This window comes from Eschrichtius robustus, chromosome 8 (genome assembly GCF_028021215.1).
Source record: "Eschrichtius robustus isolate mEscRob2 chromosome 8, mEscRob2.pri, whole genome shotgun sequence".
Taxonomy (NCBI): Eukaryota; Metazoa; Chordata; class Mammalia; order Artiodactyla; family Eschrichtiidae; genus Eschrichtius; species Eschrichtius robustus.
In genome coordinates, this window is record NC_090831.1 from 24,467,092 (window position 1) to 24,487,201 (window position 20,110).

At 37.9% G+C, this 20,110-nt stretch overlaps 2 protein-coding genes across 2 annotated transcripts in view; both read left to right on the plus strand.

The window, feature by feature from the left end:
• The window catches only part of LOC137768420 (platelet glycoprotein 4-like), a 66,160-nt gene that overhangs the window by 22,150 nt on the left and 23,900 nt on the right, over positions 1 to 20,110 (plus strand). Inside the window, exon 3 of the mRNA XM_068549931.1 lies at positions 8,411 to 8,571. Within this exon, the coding sequence (XP_068406032.1) occupies positions 8,411 to 8,571 (161 nt within the window). The remainder of the gene's footprint in view (positions 1 to 8,410; positions 8,572 to 20,110) is intronic.
• Positions 17,466 to 18,989, plus strand: LOC137768699 (cdc42 effector protein 3-like). The gene is given in 3 exon segments (XM_068550277.1): positions 17,466 to 17,586; positions 18,197 to 18,724; positions 18,727 to 18,989. Coding segments are annotated over 3 exon segments (912 nt in total).

Below are 20,110 nucleotides of genomic sequence, written 5' to 3' on the forward strand. Positions count from 1 at the left end.
GGCTTAGGGTGCCTGTTTTATATTTCATTGTAACTGGCAATTTTGTGTCTTTGACACAAAGGTGATAATGAACAATTGAAACTCTACGTGATAGAGAAATGGTCAAAGCATGATTTATATTCTATATGAATGCACTGTCATCTTAAGTCTAAATATCCAAATTTTGATAAAAAAACTATATTAGGTATGCAGATTAATAGAAATAATTGCTTTTAATTATGTCCAAAGAGTATGTTGATATGCTTTTTTTGGTATACATATATACCATTTTTTATTGAAATATTCTTTAAATTCTGTAGTACTTTACAAAGTTCAAAAGTTTCACACACATGATTTCATATAATCCCATAATAACCACTTTTCCCCCACCCCTATATTGCCCCTTCTTCCTCCTCTCTCCTCACTGGTAACCACTAGTTTGTTCTCTATATCTGTGAGTCTGCTTTTTTTGTTGTTTTATTCACTAGTTTGTTGTATTTTTTAGATTCCACTGTAAGTCATATCATACAGTATTTTCTTTGTCTGATTAATTTCACTTAGCATAATGCCCTCCACGTCCATCCATGTTGCTTCAAATGGCAAAATTTCATTCTTTTTCTATGGCTGAGTCATATTCCATTGTGTATATATACCAACTCTTCTTTATCCATTCATCTGTTGATGGACACTTAGGTTGCTTCCATACCTTGGCGATTGTAAATAATGCAGCTATGACCATTGGGGTGACCATTGGACATAAACCCAGGAGTGAAACTGCTGGGTCATATGGTCGTTCTATTTTTAGCTTTTTGAGGAACCTCCATACTGTTCTCCACAGTGGCTGCACCAATTCACATTCTCACCAACAGTGTACGAGGGTTCCCTTTTCTCTACATCCTCGCCAATATTTGTTATATGTGTTCTTTTTGATAATAGCCATTCTGACAGTTGTGAGGTGATACCTCATTGTGGTTTTGATCTGCGTTTTCCTGATGATTAGCAATGTTGAGCATATTCTCATGTGGCTGTTGGCCATCTGCATTTCCTCTTTGAAAAAATGTCTGTTCAGTTCTTCTGCCCATTTTAAAAGTTGTTTTTTTGTGTGTGTATGTGTGTTGAGTTGTATGAGATGTTTATATATTGTTGATATTAACCCCTTATTGGTAGTCATATCATTTACAAATAGTTTCTCCCATTCAGTAGCTTGTCTTTTTTGTGTATGGTTTCCTTTACTGTGGAAAAGATTTTAGGTTTAACTAGGTCCCACTTATTTATTTTTGCTTTTATTTCCTTTGCTTTTGGAGACAGATCCAAAAAATATTGCTGCAATTTATGTCAAAGAGTGTTCTACCTATGTTTTCCTCTAGGAGTTTTATGACATACAGTTTTACATTTAAGACTTTAATCCATTTTGAGTTTATTTTTGCATATGGTGTGAGGGAGTGTTCTAATTTCACTGATTTACATGAGGCTGTCTGGCTTTCCCAACACGACTTGCTGAAGAGACGGTCTTTTCTCCATTGTATATTCTTGCCTCGTTTGTTGATGATTAAATGACCATAGGGTGTAGTTATTTCTGGGCTCTCTATTCTGCTCAACTGACCTATGTGTGTACTTTTGTGCCAGTATATTACTGTCACTTTGTTTTAGAGTCTAAACTCAGGAAGCTTGATTCCTCCGGCACTGTTCTTCTCTCTCAAAATTGTTTTGGCTATTTGGTGTCTTTCGTGTTTCCACACAAATTTTAAAATTATTTGTTCTAGTTCTGTGAAAAATGTCATTAGTATTTTGACAGGGATTGCATTGAATCTGTAGATTGCCTTGGGTAGTATGGTAATTTAATAATATTAATTCTTTCAGCCAAAGAATGCGGTATACCTTTCCAGCTGTTTGTGTCATCTTCAATTTCTTTCATCTGTGTCTTACATTTTTGCAAGTATAGGTCTTTTACTTCCTTAGGTAGGTTTATTTTGGTATTTTATTCTTTTTGATATCATGGTAAATGGATTGTTTCCTTAATTTCTCTTTCCAATAGTTCGTTGTTAGTGTATAGAAATGCAACAGATTCTTTTATATTAGTTTTGTATCCTGCAACTTTACTGAATCCACTGATGGGCTCTTGTACTTTTCTTGTGGTGTAGTGAAGATTTTCTACATATAATATCATGTCATCTGCAAACAGTGACAGTTTTACTTCTTCCTTTCCAATTTGGATTCTTTTTATTTCTTTTTCTTCTCTGATTGGTGTGGCTAGGACTTCCAAAACTATGTTGAATAAAAGTGGCATGAGTGTGCGTTCTTATCTTATTCCTGATCTTTAGAGAAAATGCTTTCAACTTTTCACCATTGAGTGTGATGTTAGCTGTGGTGTGTCATGTATGGCCTTTATTATGTTGAGGTATGTTCTCTCTGTGCCTATTTTCTAGAGAATTTTTCTCATAAATGGATGTATAATTTTAACAAAAACTTTTTCTGCATCTATTGAGATGATCATATGGTTTTTATTCTTCAATTTGTTAATGTGGTATATCACACTGATTGATTTGCAGATGTTGAAAAATACTTCCATCTCTGGAATAAATCCCACTTGATCATAATGTATGAACCTTTTAATGTATTGTTGGATTTGGTTTGCTAATATTTTCTTGAGGATTTTTGAATCCATGTTCATCAGAGATATTGGCCTTTAGTTTTCTTTTTTTTTTGCAATATTTTTCTCTGCTTCTGGTATCAGGGTGATGCTGGCCTCATAGAATGAGTTTGGAAATACTCCTTCCTCTGAAATGTTTTGGAATAGTTTGAGAAGGATAGGTGTCAATTATGCTCTAAATGTTTAGTAGAATTCACCTGTAAAGCCATCTGGTCCTGGACTTCTCTTGTTGGGAGTTTTAAAATTACTGATTCAATTTCATTACTGGTAATTGGTCTGTTCATATTTTCCATTTCTTCCTGGTTCAGTCTTGGAAGAATGTACCTTTCTAAGAATTTATAAATTTCTTGGTCTAGGTTGTCCATTTTATTGGCACACAGTTGTTCACAGCAGTCTCTTATGATTTTTGCATTTCAGTGGTGTTGGTTGTAACTTTTTCATTTCTGATTTTATTGATTTGGACCATTTCTCTTTTTCTTCTGATGAGTCTGGCTAAAGGTTTATCAATTTTATTTATATTTTCCAAGAACTAGTTTTTAGTTTTGTTGATGTTTATCTTTTTTTTTGTATCTATTTCATTTATTTCTGCTCTTATCTTTATGATCTCTTTCCTTCTACTAACTTCAGATTTCTTTTTGTTCTTCTTTTTCTAGTTCCTTTAGGTGTGAGGTTAGGTTGTTTAACTGAAATTTTTCTTGTTTCCTGAGGTAAACTTGTATAGCTATAAATTTCCCTGTTAGAACTACTTTTTCTGCATCCCATAGGTTTTGGATCATCATGTTTTCATTTTCATTTGTCTCTAGGTAATTTTTGACTTCCTCTTTGATTTCTTCAGAGATCCATTGGTTGTTTAGAAGTACATTATATAGCCTCCATATGTTTTTCTTTTTCCAACTTTTTTTTCGTGTCATTTAAGACTCCCTTTTAATAAGATTATTGCACAGTCTGCACATAATAAAAGGCACTCTGGTCTAGTGTGCTGGAGTACATAGAACTTATGGGTGATGGGATACAATGGAATAAAAGGACTAAATAGGGAGAGGAGTGAAAGTTGCAAACTGTAAGATAACCAGTTGAGTTATTGAAGGAGATGTATTCCTTAGAAGAATAAAAGACAGAGGTTTTAGAAGTGATTTGATACGAACATCAGTATGTATTTCAAAGGTCAGCGCTCAGAGAGATTTGATCATTACTATAGAGATTACAGATAAAACTAAGCAATAGGTTCACTTTCTAGAGCGTCTGAATGTAGAGACAAAAAGACAGAGAAACTGGCCAACAGTAGGAGTCACATCTCTGAATTATGTGTAAACCCAGTGAGCCAAGTGTCTTACCCCTACCTCAAGAGCACTTAAGTTAATGTTGTTATTTTACAAATATATACAAGTTTTAGTACTGGTCAGCTTTTGTTTACCATTGAAATCATTGCAGATTACTTGCTTCATTTAATGGACTAATACCAAATTGGGAAAGTTATTACCTGCATACAAACACCATTTAAAAAAAAAAGAAGAAGAATTAAAGTGCTTAATTTTAACAGATCAGAAAATCATCTCATGATGTTATCTAATTTTTAAAGTATAGATTTGGGACTCTACGATACCTTTCAATTCTAAAAGATGGCACCCAGACTCCAGCATTTGAAATGGCCGAAAATAGTCCATACAGTGTACTTCATATATATATATATGTACTCATAGTTCTTTACTGTTTATTTCCAAGGGATGTTTTTTAAGGACTTCATGGTTTTTATGCATTATAGCTGAAAACTATTTTTTTTTTTTTTTTACCAGTATTTTAGACTATGACTCCTAGTAGATTCGTCTGGGCCAGCAGGTTTATGCAATCTTGCTAGACAGACGAAAAGTCAATGGCATGAGCTGCCATGTATGTGGAAAGTAGAAACTACCAAAGGACTTCAGAAAAAGGACAAAGTTTTGTCACTATTTACAAAGGATAATTTGTCACCTTGACATTGTTCGTATCACTTGATAAATGCTTAGTGAATACTGTATAACATAGGTAATTTAAAATAAATTGTAATTTAATTTCCCTATGATATTAACTGCAGAACACCAAGAAGCAAATTAAAGATTTCTTTCTCTCAGCCTGTACACACATGCATGTGCATAATGCATACACATATTAGAAAATTTTTTGGACATGGAAACTGCTTGTAATTGGTCCCAAATAGAACAGATTTTGGTAGTGAGTGGAGAAGATGAAAACTATTTTCAGTATGTTTCTGCTTTTTAAGGAAGTTTTGATTTCACTGGATGGAGAATAAATATATAAATAATTAAATAGCAGAAAAGGAAGTGTTACAGGATTTTACATGTTATTGCCACATAAGTGGTTTAGACAGTAATGCTAAGAGCAAAGTAGTTAAAGCAAGATGGGAAGCAAGTGAGATGAGAGTTCTCCTTCTAAGGGGTGGATAGGATTTGTATAACAGTAGCCAATGTTTATTGAATGCTTGCTATGTGCTAACACTGTTTTAAATGCTCACATTTAATAAATCTTATAACAACCCATGAGGATAAATATTTAATTATACCATGTTCTACTTATTTTGACTTTGAAAAATACTAATTTCGTATAGTTCAACTTAATGTTATTATTACCCCATTTTACAGATAAGGAAACTGAGGTACAAAAAATTAAATAACCTGCCCAAATTTAAATGGTTAGCACGTGACCAAACTGGGGATCAAACTCATAGCATCTTGTTTCATTGTTAACCACTTCACTCTAGGCTTTGAGTAAAGAAGCCAATGGACTTGGTCAGGCTGGAAGTAGTGTAAGGAAATCAACTCATAGATTAAAATATGCTACACATGATTCCCTCTCCTGGTATACTGTAAGAGCCTTGAGAAATGGGACAATATATTTTTGACATATGTGCTCTACATACTTCATGCATAGGAAGATATCAAGGACATTTTAATAGTTACACTAAAGTTGCCAGTCATGTGGATGAATACTGTTTTCCTGTAACAGCAATAATCAAATGACCATGTGACTAGATAAAAGATATTACTCTTCCAAACGTCTGCTTTCAAATTAGCAAATGTAGCAAAATAGAAGTTTCAAGGTAAACAAAATGTAGCAAATGTAGAAGTTTCAAAGTAAATGTCTTTCAACTCAGCTGGAGACCAAGCCATGTGAGAGTCATCAGGCTGCAATCCGGTCATTACTAGGGTTGAATCAGCCAAGTGCGAGGATCTTAAATTATATTACTTTTTCTATACACATAATTAACACCTTTATACTTCAAATTTAGCAAAAGATTTGCAAAATAGACTAGGTAGTCCAAAGTCAATTTAAAATCAAGGCCTCTTAAATTCACAAAGGACATAAAAACTTTTGCTCCTTTTAAAATTAGAGGAACTGATGATAAAATAATCTTAGTAGTCAAGGAGGTCTATACAATTTTCTAGTACATATAGTAGTGTTAGGATCAGAAGAAATGCATTCCTATTCTGACTGTTTCAATATTTTTTTCTTTGTGAACAAATCGTGGTGTTATGCAAACCACACGAGGTTGTAGTAAAAGACCTGATTCTCCATTATCTACTACTAAATTGTCATACAATATTGAATCGGACATCTGTTTTCTGTAGGACCCACTTCTACCTCTAAAAAATGGATGGAATTAGATGACCCTAACTCTAATAGCTGGTAATTCAATGCATTCATTTCAACTCTTTGCGTTTCAACTTTCCCAGTTGAAAAAATATCTCCAGATGAACAAATAAGGCAAAGCGATTCATGGCCTTTAGAAGAAAGACATGATACGCTTACAATGCCTTTTGATATTAAATGCATAACCATTAGAATGAGGAAGTTTTCTGTCCTGCCAAGTACATTCTGTCACAGTCACTTTTCAATTCTTTATGTACTTATAGAGTTCCTTTCATTAAGAACTGAAATAAAATATGTGCCTTGAGAGGTGCATGGTAAACAACTGATATTATATTAATCCTTAAGATTCTTATATCAATAGTGTGAGAGTAATAATGTGTAGGTTCGTGTGTTTTCTTGAAATGGGTAAATTAACACAGATTTCAACTTTAGTATAGATTTCAGCTTCAACACCCTCATAAACACCTTTACATTTAGAGGAACGGCCATAATACTTTATCTATGTGCAACATTATCTTAATTTTCAGCTTACTATGGAAATAAGATTTTTAGGAGCAGTAAAGCATTTTTTAAGGATAATTGGTTGTAAAAAAGTAAGATCTAGCATCACTTTAGCAGCTCCAATGTACCCAGTGTAAAAGGATTGCAACAGCACAGGATTTTGTAAAGGCATTTTAGCTGATGCCCTGTTCTTCTCTAAGGAATTCCCTTATTCTCTGCATTAAGTAATAAGTAAAGTTTCCTGAAGATATGAAACTTAATTTGACTTCTACCAACTAAGTGCAGAGGTGACAGGAACAAAAAATAGTAAAAACACGGTGTAAAAGAGGACCAGCCTAAGGGTCAGAGACTAGGATCCTCGTCATGATTCTACTTCTAGGTATTTGCCTCGGTTACCCTTGGGCCAGACACCTGGTTTCTCAGAGCCTCAGCACACTCTCCTAGAAAATGTGCTAATGTTCAATGTCTTTTCCTGATCCATCATTCTATGAATGGATGCTTGCAGGTGAAGGAAACAAACAGGTCAGACTGTCCCTGTATTCATGGGTCTTGTTAGGCTCATTTTGCGTGAAATACTTTTCTCTCTCTTCCTCTAGCACTAAGGTAAGTTGGAACTTTACACCTGGGCATTCCTCCCAAGGTACTTACTTGGAAACACTGCCTGCTACAAAGTCACCTTTGTCTGCGTTAGCTATTAGAGCTTCATAGGTTTCCTGCTCAGAGAGTGAAAGACTTGGAAGGAAACCACGAGCCCATCTATAATTCCCTTGTTTTACAGATACTGAAATTGACCCAAGGGACCTGGTGACTTTCTACTCAGTCCCAGTTCCTAAAGCACAGGAGCCAATTTCTAATGTAGGGCTTTCTGATTCTGCCATTGGTATTTTTTCTATGTATCTATCTTTACTACAAGGAGCATCAAAGATTTTTAATGGATTTCACAAAAGAATAATAGGACATGTCCTTTTTTCACCCTTTTATCTAAAATGTAGTAACCTAATAGTAACGAATCAGACTGCTGTAATTTTTGGAAACATGTACTAATAGATTTCTGCAAATGTACTGAGAGTTAGGAAAGTCTCATTGAGCAGGGTTTTGAAGTGGAGAAGCCAAATTTGTGTTTTTCTTAGTTTGACAAATGTTAAGTGATCATCTTCCCTGGAAGTGTCCAAGATTTGAAGAAAATGAAAAAGCTTCCAATACCACTACATTTTTCTCTCAGTTTTTCTGTTCTGCCTCCTCAGTCTAACTCACTGAAGGCAGAGGCGAGGTTAATGTTTGACCTGATAAGAATTTTTTGGAAAAAGTTTAATAAAATTTGCTTAATAAATTGTGTCATGAACTGTCGCAATATTGCCATAGGGTCACTCTAAAGCTTGCCAATGGCTGCCCTTACAATCGACAGACATGTCTACAATATTACACACTGATTCTCTTTGTAAAAGGTTAACTAAGAGATTGCTATCATAACGTGTTGAAAACATTTCTGTTGCAAGCGTGTGGCAGGCTGCAAAGGTTCTCATGAGCAACGTACTTGAGCTTATTCCTTTAGCTGACTAACTAAAGGTTTTCAACTGCCACGAGTGCCCATATTGACTACAAGTAAATAACCCAAACTTGTTTTCTTTTTCATAGGAAGCTGTCCTTGAAGAAGGTACAATAGCTTTTAAAAGTTGGGTTAAAACAGGTGCAGAGGTTTACAGACAGGTTTGGATCTTTGATGTGCAGAATCCAGAGGAGGTGGCAGTTAACAGCAGCAAAATTAAAGTTAAGCAAAGAGGTCCTTACACGTACAGGTGAGCGAGTCCCCATAAAAAGTGGCATTCTTTCCTTGACCATATGCATTTCTGAAAAAGCTTCCACTTGACAACTGCCATTGTATTGAAATGTACTTATTATTTTCTTGCCATTGATATATATTGAAATATTCTGTTTCTGCCTATATAAAACCCTAATCTAAGGATTTAATGATTATAAGAAATACAGATTTTATTATGAATTTACCAGCATCAATTAACTGCTCTACATTTAAGCAGTTACAGGTGTTTTACACTTGTGGCATATATTCTCAACAACTCTAGCAGTGTGTACATGTCAATGCCAAACTCCCAATCTATCCACACTGCTATATTTAAAATAAACAAGGAACTACTGTACAGCACAAGGAACTCTGCTCCATACTATGTAATAACCCAAATGGGAAAAGAATTTGAAAAAGGATAGATACGTGTGTGTGTGTGTGTGTGTGTGTAAATATATACATATATATCAATCACTTTGCTGTACATCTGAAACTAACACAACATTGTTAATCAGCTATGCTCCAATATAAAATAAATATTAAAAAATAATAATAAAAAATAGAATTTAAAAAACAACTCTAAAATATGCATGCTAAATAAAAAACCATCTATCAAAGTTTTAAAGCCAGAACACTTTAAAATCCTAAAATTGGAAGTGTAGGTTATACGAGTGGTTCTCCAAGGGCGGCTCCCGAACCAGCAACATCAGCATCTCCGGGAACTAAGTAGAAATGCAAATTCTCAGGCCCCTCCTTAGACCAAATGAATCAGAGACTCTTGGTTTAGACCCCAGTAATGAGTTTTACAAGTACTCTGGGGGACTGCAATACACACTCAAATTTGAGAACAACCTTAAACTGATTTTACGTAATTACAATACCACTAAGGATTTTTATTCAAACTATTTTCCAGGTCTTAAGGGTGTTTTTATTCATCCAGTAGTTTCATTCTTATATTTTCTCCAGTACTGAGACTGAATAAGCTATACCTTTATCTACATTCCTTAATAGTTTAACACACTTTTGAATAGAATCTTAGACATTAGCACTAGGGGGAAATAATTAGCCAGAACCTTTCATTTTGTAAATTTTGAAAACTCATTCCAGGGGATATGAAGTGATTTACCAAGTTCACACATACCTAGGGACTGGTAACTCTAAGATTTTTGTGTCCATTTTCTCCTATCTAAGTTATAGACTATGTGTCTTTTCTAACTATTAAAGTAAGAAAAATAGAGACTGAGGTGCTAAAGACACTAAACTTAACCAAGGATTAGAAATACATTTATGGTGCCCATATGGGAACAGAGTTAAGTCCTGCTGTATGATTTGTTATAAAAATGTGTGGGAGGAGGGGCAAGATGGCAGAAGAGTAAGACGCGGAGATCACCTTCCTTCCCACAGATACAGTAGAAATACATCTACACGTGGAACTGCTCCTACAGAACGTCCACTGAACGCTGGCAGAAGACGTCAGACCTCCCAAAAGGCAAGAAACTCCCCACGTACTTGGGTAGGGCAAAAGAAAAAAGAAATAACAGAAACAAAAGAATAGGGACGGGACCTGCACCAGTGGGAGGGAGATGTGAAGGAGGAAAGGTTTCCACACACTAGGAAGCCCCTTTGTGGGCAGAGACTGTGGGTGGCAGAGGGGGGAAGCTTCGGAGCCACGGAGGAGAGCACAGCCACAGGGGCGCGGAGGGCAAAGCGGAGAGATTCCCGCACGGAGGATCGGTGCCGAGTAGCACTCACCAGCCCGAGAGGCTTGTCTGCTCAGCCGCCGGGGCGGGCGGGGGCTGGGAGCTGAGGCTCGGGCTTCAGTGCTAGCCAGGAGGGAGTCCAGGAAAAAGTCTGCAGCTGCCGAAGAGGCAAGAGACTTTTTCTTGCCTCTTTGTTTCGCGGCGCGCAAGGAGAGGGGATTCAGAGCGCCGCCTAAAAGAACTCCAGAGACTGGCGCGAGCCGCGGCTATCAGCGCGGACCCCAGAGACAGGCAGGAGACGCTAAGGTTGCTGCTGCCGCCACCAAGAAGCCTGTGTGCGAGCACAGGTCACTCTCCACACCGCCCCTCCCGGGAGCCTGTGCAGCCCGCCACGGCCAGGGTCCCGTGATCCGGGGACAACTTCCCCAGGAGAACGCACGGCGCGCCTCAGGCGGCTGCAACGTCACGCCGGCCTCTGCCGCCACAGGCTCGTCCCGCATCCGTGCCCATCCCTCCCCCCCGCCTGAGTGAGCCAGAGCCCCCGAAGCAGCTGCTTCTTTAACCCCGTCCTGTCTGAGCGGGGAATAGACGCCCTCAGGCGACCTACACGCAGAGGCGGGTCCAAATCCAAAGCTGAACCCCAGGAGCTGTATGAACAAAGAAGAGAAAGGGAAATCTCTCCCAGCAGCCTCAGGAGCAGCGGATTAAAGCTCCACAAACAACTTGATGTGCCTGCATCTATTGAATACCTGAATAGACAACGAATCATCCCAAATTCAAGAGGTGGACTTTGGGAGCAGGATATATTAATTTTTCCCCTTTTCCTTTTTTTGTGAGTGTATATGTGTGTGCTTCTGGGTGAGATTTTGTCTGTATAGCTTTGCTTTCACCATTAGTCCTAGGGTTAGGTCCGTCCGTGTTGGCTTTTTTTTTTACTTAAAAAAATTTTTTTTCCTAATAAATGTTTTCTTAATAATTTTTTCCTTATTTTCTATTTTTAGAAATTAAAAAAAAATTTTTAATAAGTTTTTTCATATTTTTTATTTTAAAAAATTAAAAAAAATTTTTTCTTAATAAATTTTTTCTTAATTTTTTTTCTTATTTTTTACTATAAAAAATTACTAAATCTATTTTTAAAAATTAGAAAAAAAATTTTTTCTGAATACATTTATTCTTAATAAATTTTTTTCATATTTTTTATTATAATAGCTTTATTTTATTTTATTTTATCCTCTTTCTTTCTTTCTTTCTATTTTCTTCTCCCTTTTATTCTGAGCCATGTGGATGAAAGGCTCTTGGTGCTCCAGCCAGGCATCAGGGCTGTGCCTCTGAGGTGGGAGAGCCAACTTCAGGACACTGGTCCACAAGAGACCTCCCAGCTCCACATAATACCAAATGGCGAAAATCTCTCAGAGATCTCCATCTCAACATCAAGACCCAGCTTCACTCAACGACCAGCAAGCTACAGTGCTGGACACCCTATGCCAAACAACTAGCAAGACAGGAACACAGCCCCATCCATTAGAAGAGAGGCTGCCTAAAAACTTAATAAGGCCACAGACACCCCAAAACACACCACCAGACGTGGACGTGCCCACCAGAAAGACAAGATCCAACCTCATCCACCAGAACACAGGCACTAGTCCCCTCCACCAGGAAGCCTACACAACCCACTGAACCAACCTTAGCCACTGGGGACAGATACCAAAAACAACGGGAACTACGAACCTGCAGCCTGTGAAAAGGAGACACCAAACACAGTAAGATAAGCAAAATGAGAAGACAAAAAACCACACAGCAGGTGAAGGAGCAGGGTCAAAACACACCAGACCTAACAAATGAAGAGGAAATAGGCAGTCTACCTGAAAAAGAATTCAGAATAATGATAGTAAAGATGATCCAAAATCTTGGAAATAGAATAGACAAAATGCAAGAAACATTTAACAAGGATGTAGAACTAAAGAGGAACCAAGCAATGATGAAAAACACAATAAATGAAATTAAAAATACTCTAGACGGGATCAATAGCAGAATAACTGAGGCAGAAGAACGGATAAGTGACCTGGAAGACAGAATGGTGGAATTCACTGCTGCAGAACAGAATAAAGAAAAAAGAATGAAAAGAACTGAGGACAGTCTCAGAGACCTCTGGGACAACAATAAACGCACCAACATTCGAATTATAGGGGTCCCAGAAGAAGAAGAGAAAAAAGAAAGGGACTGAGAAAATATTTGAAGAGATTATAGTTGAAAACTTCCCTAATATGGGAAAGGAAATAGTTAATCAAGTCCTGGAAGCACAGAGAGTCCCATACAGGATAAATCCAAGGAGAAACACGCCAAGACACATATTAATCAAACTATCAAAAATTAAATATAAAGAAAACATATTAAAAGCAGCAAGGGAAAAACAACAAATAACACACAAGGGAATCCCCATAAGGTTAACAGCTGATCTTTCAGCAGAAACTCTGCAAGCCAGAAGGGAGTGGCAGGATATACTTAAAGTCATGAAGGAGAAAAACCTACAACCAAGGTTACTCTACCCAGCAAGGATCTCATTCAGATGTGATGGAGAAATTAAAACCTTTACAGACAAGCAAAAGCTGAGAGAGTTCAGCACCACCAAACCAGCTTTACAACAAATGCTAAAGGAACTTCTCTAGGCAAGAAACACAAGAGAAGGAAAACACCTACAATAACAAACCCAAAACATTTAAGAAAATGGGAATAGGAACATACATATCGATAATTACCTTGAATGTAAATGGATTAAATGCTCCCACCAAAAGACACAGGCTGGCTGAATGGATACAAAAACAAGACCCATATATATGCTGTCTACAAGAGACCCACTTCAGACCTAGAGACACATACAGACTGAAAGTGAGGGGATGGAAAAAGATATTCCATGCAAATGGAAATCAAAAGAAAGCTGGAGTAGCAATGCTCATATCAGACAAAATAGACTTTAAAATAAAGACTATTACAAGAGACAAAGAAGGACACTATATAATGATCAAGGAGTCAATCCAAGAGGAAGGTATAACAATTGTAAATATTTATGCACCCAACATAGGAGCACCTCAATACATAAGGCAAATACTAACAGCCATAAAAGGGGAAATCGACAGCAACACAATCATAGTAGGGGACTTTAACACCCCACTTTCACCAATGGACAGATCATCCAAAATGAAAATAAATAAGGAAACACAAGCTTTAAATGATACATTAAACAAGATGGACTTAATTGATATTTATAGGACATTCCACCCAAAAACAACAGAATACACATTTTTCTCAAGTGCTCATGGAACATTCTCCAGGATAGATCATATCTTGGGTCACAAATCAAGCCTTGGTAAATTTAAGAAAATTGAAATCGTATCAAGTATCTTTTGCGACCACAACGCTATGAGACTAGATATCAATTACAGGAAAAGATCTGTAAAAAATACAAACACATGGAGGCTACACAATACACTACTTAATAACAAAGTGATCACTGAAGAAATCAAAGGGGAAATCAAAAAATACCTAGAAACAAATGACAATGGAGACACGACGACCGAAAACCTATGGGATGCAGCAAAAGCAGTTCTAAGAGGGAAGTTTATAGCAATACAAGCCTACATCAAGAAACAGGAAACATCTCGAATAAACAACCTAACCTTGCACCTAAAGCAATTGGAGAAAGAAGAGCAAAAAAACTCCAAAGATAGCAGAAGGAAAGAAATCATAAAGATCAGGTCAGAAATAAATGAAAAAGAAATGAAGGAAACAATAGCAAAATCAATGAAACTAAAAGCTGGTTCTTTGAGAAGATAAACAAAATTGATAAACCATTAGCCAGACTCATCAAGAGAAAAAGGGAGAAGACTCAGATCAATAAAATTAGAAATGAAAAAGGAGAAGTAACCACTGACACTGCAGAAATACAAACGATCATGAGAGATTACCACAAGCAACTCTATGCCAATAAAATGGACAACCTGGAAGAAATGGACAGATTCTTAGAAATGCACAAACTGCCGAGACTGAACCAGGAAGAAATAGAAAATATGAACAGACCAATCACAAGCACTGAAATTGAAACTGTGATTAAAAATCTTCCAACAAACAAAAGCCCAGGACCAGATGGCTTCACAGGCGAATTCTATCAAACATTTAGAGAAGAGCTAACACCTATCCTTCTCAAACTCTTCCAAAATACTGCAGAGGGAGGAACACTCCCCAACTCATTCTACGAGGCCACCATCACCCTGATACCAAAACCAGACAAAGATGTCACAAAGAAAGAAAACTACAGGCCAATATCACTGATGAACATAGATGCAAAAAATCCTCAACAAAATACTAGCAAACAGAATCCAACAGCACATTAAAAGGATCATACACCATGATCAAGTGGGGTTTATCCCAGGAAAGCAAGGATTCTTCAATATATGCAAATCAATCAACGTGATACATCATATTAACAAATTGAAGGAGAAAAACCATATGATCATCTCAATAGATGCAGAGAAATCGTCCGACAAAATTCAACACCCATTTATGATAAAAGCCCTGCAGAAAGTAGGCATAGAGGGAACTTTCCTCAACATAATAAAGGCCATATATGACAAACCCACAGCCAACATTGTCCTCAATGGTGAAAAACTGAAACCATTTCCACTAAGATCAGGAACAAGACAAGGTTGCCCACTCTCACCACTATTATTCAACATAGTTTTGGAAGTGTTAGCCACAGCAATCAGAGAAGACAAAGAAATAAAAGGAATCCAAATCGGAAAAGAAGAAGTAAAGCTGTCACTGTTTGCAGATGACATGATACTATACATAGAGAATCCTAAAACTGCTACCAGAAAACTACTAGAGCTAATCAATGAATTTGGTAAAGTAGCAGGATACAAAATTAATGCACAGAAATCTCTTGCATTCCTATACACTAATGACGAGAAATCTGAAAGTGAAATTAAGAAAACACTCCCGTTTACCATTGCAACAAAAAGAATAAAATATCTAGGAATAAACCTACCTAAGGAGACAAAAGACCTGTATGCAGAAAATTATAGGACACTGATGAAAGAAATTAAAGATGATACAAATAGATGGAGAGATATACCATGTTCTTGGATTGGAAGAATCAACATTGTGAAAATGACTCTACTACCCAAAGCAATCTACAGATTCAATGCAATCCCTATCAAACTACCACTGGCATTTTTCACAGAACTAGAACAAAAAATTTCACAATTTGTATGGAGACACAAAAGACCCCAAATAGCGAAAGCAATCTTGAGAACGAAAAATGGAGCTGGAGGAATCAGGCTCCCTGACTTCAGACTGTATTAACAAAGCTACAGTAATCAAGACAGTTTGGTACTGGCACAAAAACAGAAATATAGATCAATGGAACAGGATAGAAAGCCCAGAGATAAACCCACGCACATATGGTCACCTTATCTTTGATAAAGGAGGCAAGCATATACAGTGGAGAAAAGACAGCCTCTTCAATAAGTGGTGCTGGGAAAATTGGACAGGTACATGTAAAAGTATGAAATTAGAACACTCCCTGACACCATACACAAAAATAAACTCAAAATGGATTAAAGACCTAAGTGTAAGGGCAGACACTATCAAACTCTTAGAGGAAAACATAGGCAGAACACTCTATGACATAAATCACAGCAAGATCCTTTTTGACCCACCTCCTAGAAAAATGGAAATAAAAACACAAATAATCAAATGGGACCTAATGAAACTTAAAAGCTTTTGCACAGCAAAGGAAACCATAAACAAGACCAAAAGACAACCCTCAGAATGGGAGAAAATATTTGCAAATGAAGCAACTGACAAAGGATTAATCTCCAAGATTTACAAGCAGCTCATGCAGCTCAATAACAAAAAAACAAACAACCCAATCCAAAAATGGGCAGAAGACCTAAATAGACATTTCTCCAAAGAAGATATACAGATGGCCAACAGACACATGAAAGAATGCTCAACATCATTAATCATTAGAGAAATGCAAATCAAAACTACAATGAGGTATCAACTCACACCAGTCAGAATGGCCATCATCAAAAAATCTACAAACAATAAATGCTGGAGAGGGTGTGGAGGAAAGGGAACCCTCTTGCACTGTTGGTGGGAATGTAAATTGATACAGCCACTATGGAGAACAGTATGGAGGTTCCTTAAAAAACTAAAAATAGAACTACCATACAACCCAGCAATCCCACTACTGGGCATATACCCTGAGAAAACCATAATTCAAAAAGAGTCATGTACCAAAATGTTCATTGCAGCTCTATTTACAATAGCCAGGACATGGAAGCAACCTAAGTGTCCACCATCGGATGAATGGATAAAGAAGATGTGGCACATATATACAATGGAATATTACTCAGCCATAAAAAGAAATGAAATGGAGGTATTTGTAATGAGGTGGATGGAGTTAGAGTGTGTCATACAGAGTGAAGCAAGTCAGAAAGAGAAAAACAAATACAGTATGCCAGTATGCTAACACATATATATGGAATCTAAGGGGAAAAAAAAAGGTCATGAAGAACCTAGTGGCAAGATGGGAATAAAGATACAGACCTACTAACGAATGGACTTGAGGATATGGGGAGGGGGAGGGGTGAGATGTGACAGGGTGAGAGAGTGTCATGGACATATATACACTACCAAATGTAAAATAGATAGCTAGTGGGAAGCAGGCACATAGCACAGGGAGATCAGCTCTGTGCTTTGTGACCGCCTTGGGGGGGTGGGATGGGGAGGGTGGGAGGGAGGGAGATGCGGGAGGGAGGAGATATGGGAACGTGTGTATATGTGTAGCTGATTCACTTTGTTATAAAGCAGAAACTAGCACACCATTGTGAAGCAATTATACTTCAATAAAGATGTTTAAAAAAAAAAAGTGTGATTTTCCCTCAAGAATAATTACAACTAGTTATATGCCATGATCAAGTATTATCACAAAATTTCATATTTGTAATGATTTCTTCTAATTCATAGTTTTACTTTCTTATCTGTTTCAGATGGTCTATAATTATATAATTTCTTTCCTCTCCATTCATTAATATATTTCTGGATTGACAACTCACACTCCTCACACTCAAATATAATGAAATAACAGTAGCTGGGAGGGTGATGTCTGCTGCCGCAGCACATGAGCATGCCTGTGAGCGGCACGCATGCCGAGCGCCTGGGTGTCTATTCCGTCCTAGTAATTATCCCCACGTCACCTGTCTCCAGGCCCATCTGTGACTATTCACAACTCTGTCAAAGACGGCTTGGTTTTCACTGTTACAAAAACAAACAAAAAAAACCCTCACCTTGGAAAATATTTTTATTTTTTCATGGTCTATAGTTCTTACGTTATTATCAAAAGCCTATGTGAGTATTATCTTGGTCCAAAAAAAGTTGTAGCTACGACGTGTACCTATGAAAATCTAGAATTCCCACATGACCTAATAAGAATCTAAGCACGGTTGTTTAAATATTCCTATCCTGGCCTGAGAGGGCAGGGAGCGCAGCTGTGGGGACCAAGCAGCGGGGGGCGAGCCCGGAGACCCCGGCCCTGGGAGCCTTCACACAGCCTCTGCGCAGATACTGCTGTGAGCAGGTGCTGGCTGACCTGGCTGGATCTGCGCGTGATGGGCAGGGGCTGAGCGCGCCCTCGGGAGGGGTGGGTCCCGCACATCCACCTGTGTGGAGCCCACAGCAGCTGGGATCCTTGGCACCGCTGGTTTCTCCACGCTGTGCCAGGGATTGGAGGATGTAGCCGGCTCTCCAGAAAGCCCCAGTCGGCTGTGTGTCCAGGAAGGTCTCCTACACCTCCATCTCCTCTCAGATCCACTTCTGAGGTTGCTTGAGAAAAATGATGTGACAGTTCCTATCAAACAGGATATTGGGGAAAAATAACATCCGGAAAGAAGGTGGCCGTTTTTGCGAAATCGACATTCTCAAACTCCAGAAGGGCAGCCAAGACCCCAATTTACCCGAAAGCTGCCAATAATAAGAAAGGAAAGAAATTTAAACCGAGGGGCGTCTTGTCTCCCGATATGATCAGTCCTCCCCTTGGAGACTTCTGCCACACCATTCACATGGTCAAGGATGGCCAGCACGATGTCTTTGGAGACATTTCCTTTCTTCAGGGGAACTCTGATCTTCTACCTGGAAACCAGGAGAAAGCACGCATGGGCCAGTTCCCTGGCTGTATGGAGTTCAGGGTCAGCAGCACCACCGACTTCATGTTCACAGAAACGCTCACCCTGGTGCTCAAAAACACCATCTCCCTCCCGACGATTGGAGGGTCCCAAGCACTCATGTTGCCCTTACTGTCAACGGTGACATTCAATTCCAAACAGGAGTCCTTTGGTCCAGGAAAGCTGCCCTGGCTTAGCTGTGAGCGGGTCATGGGTGAGAACAGTATGGCCTATCAGGGGGGACGTTTCATGGGGGCTCTGGTGGGTCCGCATCCCAATCCCGCCACTCCTCCAGCCTCTCCAAACTGTACCCCTACTGGGCAGCCAAGAATATGTTTGACCATCCCGCCTGGTGTGAGCTCGTCAAGGAAAAGACTGAAAATCAGAGGAGTCTGTCTCTGATCTCACTGGGTTCCCTCCTCTTCCTGCAGCTCCATCTTGGGCCTTCATTTCTGGATGCAGCGCTGAAGGTCATGGATAAAAATAAGTAACAGTACACCTCTGGCTCTTTTCCTTTGGGGTAAAAGTTTTCAAAAAAACAAAACAAAACTAACCACAGTCAAAGAGAAAGATTCACTGACTATATTTGCCATTACATGATGGGTTTTCTAGAATAACATTCCAACAAAATATTTTGTACCTGTTACGCCCTGTTTGCAAAAACAGTTAAAAAAAAAAACAAAAAAAACTGTCCTGACAAAGAGAGGAAGAGAGTCAGAACCCATTTTTGGCGGGCATTGCTGATGTACAGCTCACATTTTTTTGTTTCCAGACAGGTCATAAATCTGGCTTGGCCAGGATTGGCACTATCTAGCTACGAAGGGCTGTGCCAGTCACATTAAGGACCTTTACAGTACTTCGGCATTTTCTGAGCAAGAGGAAGTCAAAATTTGTTTAACACCTAAGCCTTTTTTCTATATTATATAGAATTATATTATATTATATATATATAATTAATATAATATAATATATTATATTATATTATATTTCTATTTTTCTATATTATATTGTTTGAGTTCACCATAGCAAATTCTCCATTGTTAAAACTTTTCTCTGTTTTCACATTTGAACTTGATGGGTTTCGGAGATTTGCTTGTAGCTCTTATATATCCCTATATATTATATCTATATCCCAAAATTTTGACTGTCAGCAACACGTTGGTAAGACACAAGCAAAGTATCACTGTAAGTTATTTTAAAGTTAAAATATATTTTTATGTGCCTTTGGCTTTTTATTGAAGAGTCTACATTTTAGAGATACTACATCAAATGTGGTCATTTGACACTTTCCATTGGCGATCCACTGTAAGCTGTGTATGTTTGGAAAAGTGTCTTCATACTTAGCTTTATTTTTGTTTTCTTCAGCTGTTATCACACTTTTCACAGCAGCCATAAATGGATTGTAAAGTGTAAAGGCACAGGTTACTCACAATGCTTCTGCAGAGACTGTGGGCTACACCACATGTTATTTGGAAATATGGATATTTTAGGACAGTACATGCTTGCATTACATAGGTACTTTATACAACACAATAGAGTAAATGTTAAATTAATCAGTCAATAAATAAATATCATACTCTGAGAGAACTCAGTATGTGTGAGAAAAGAGAAT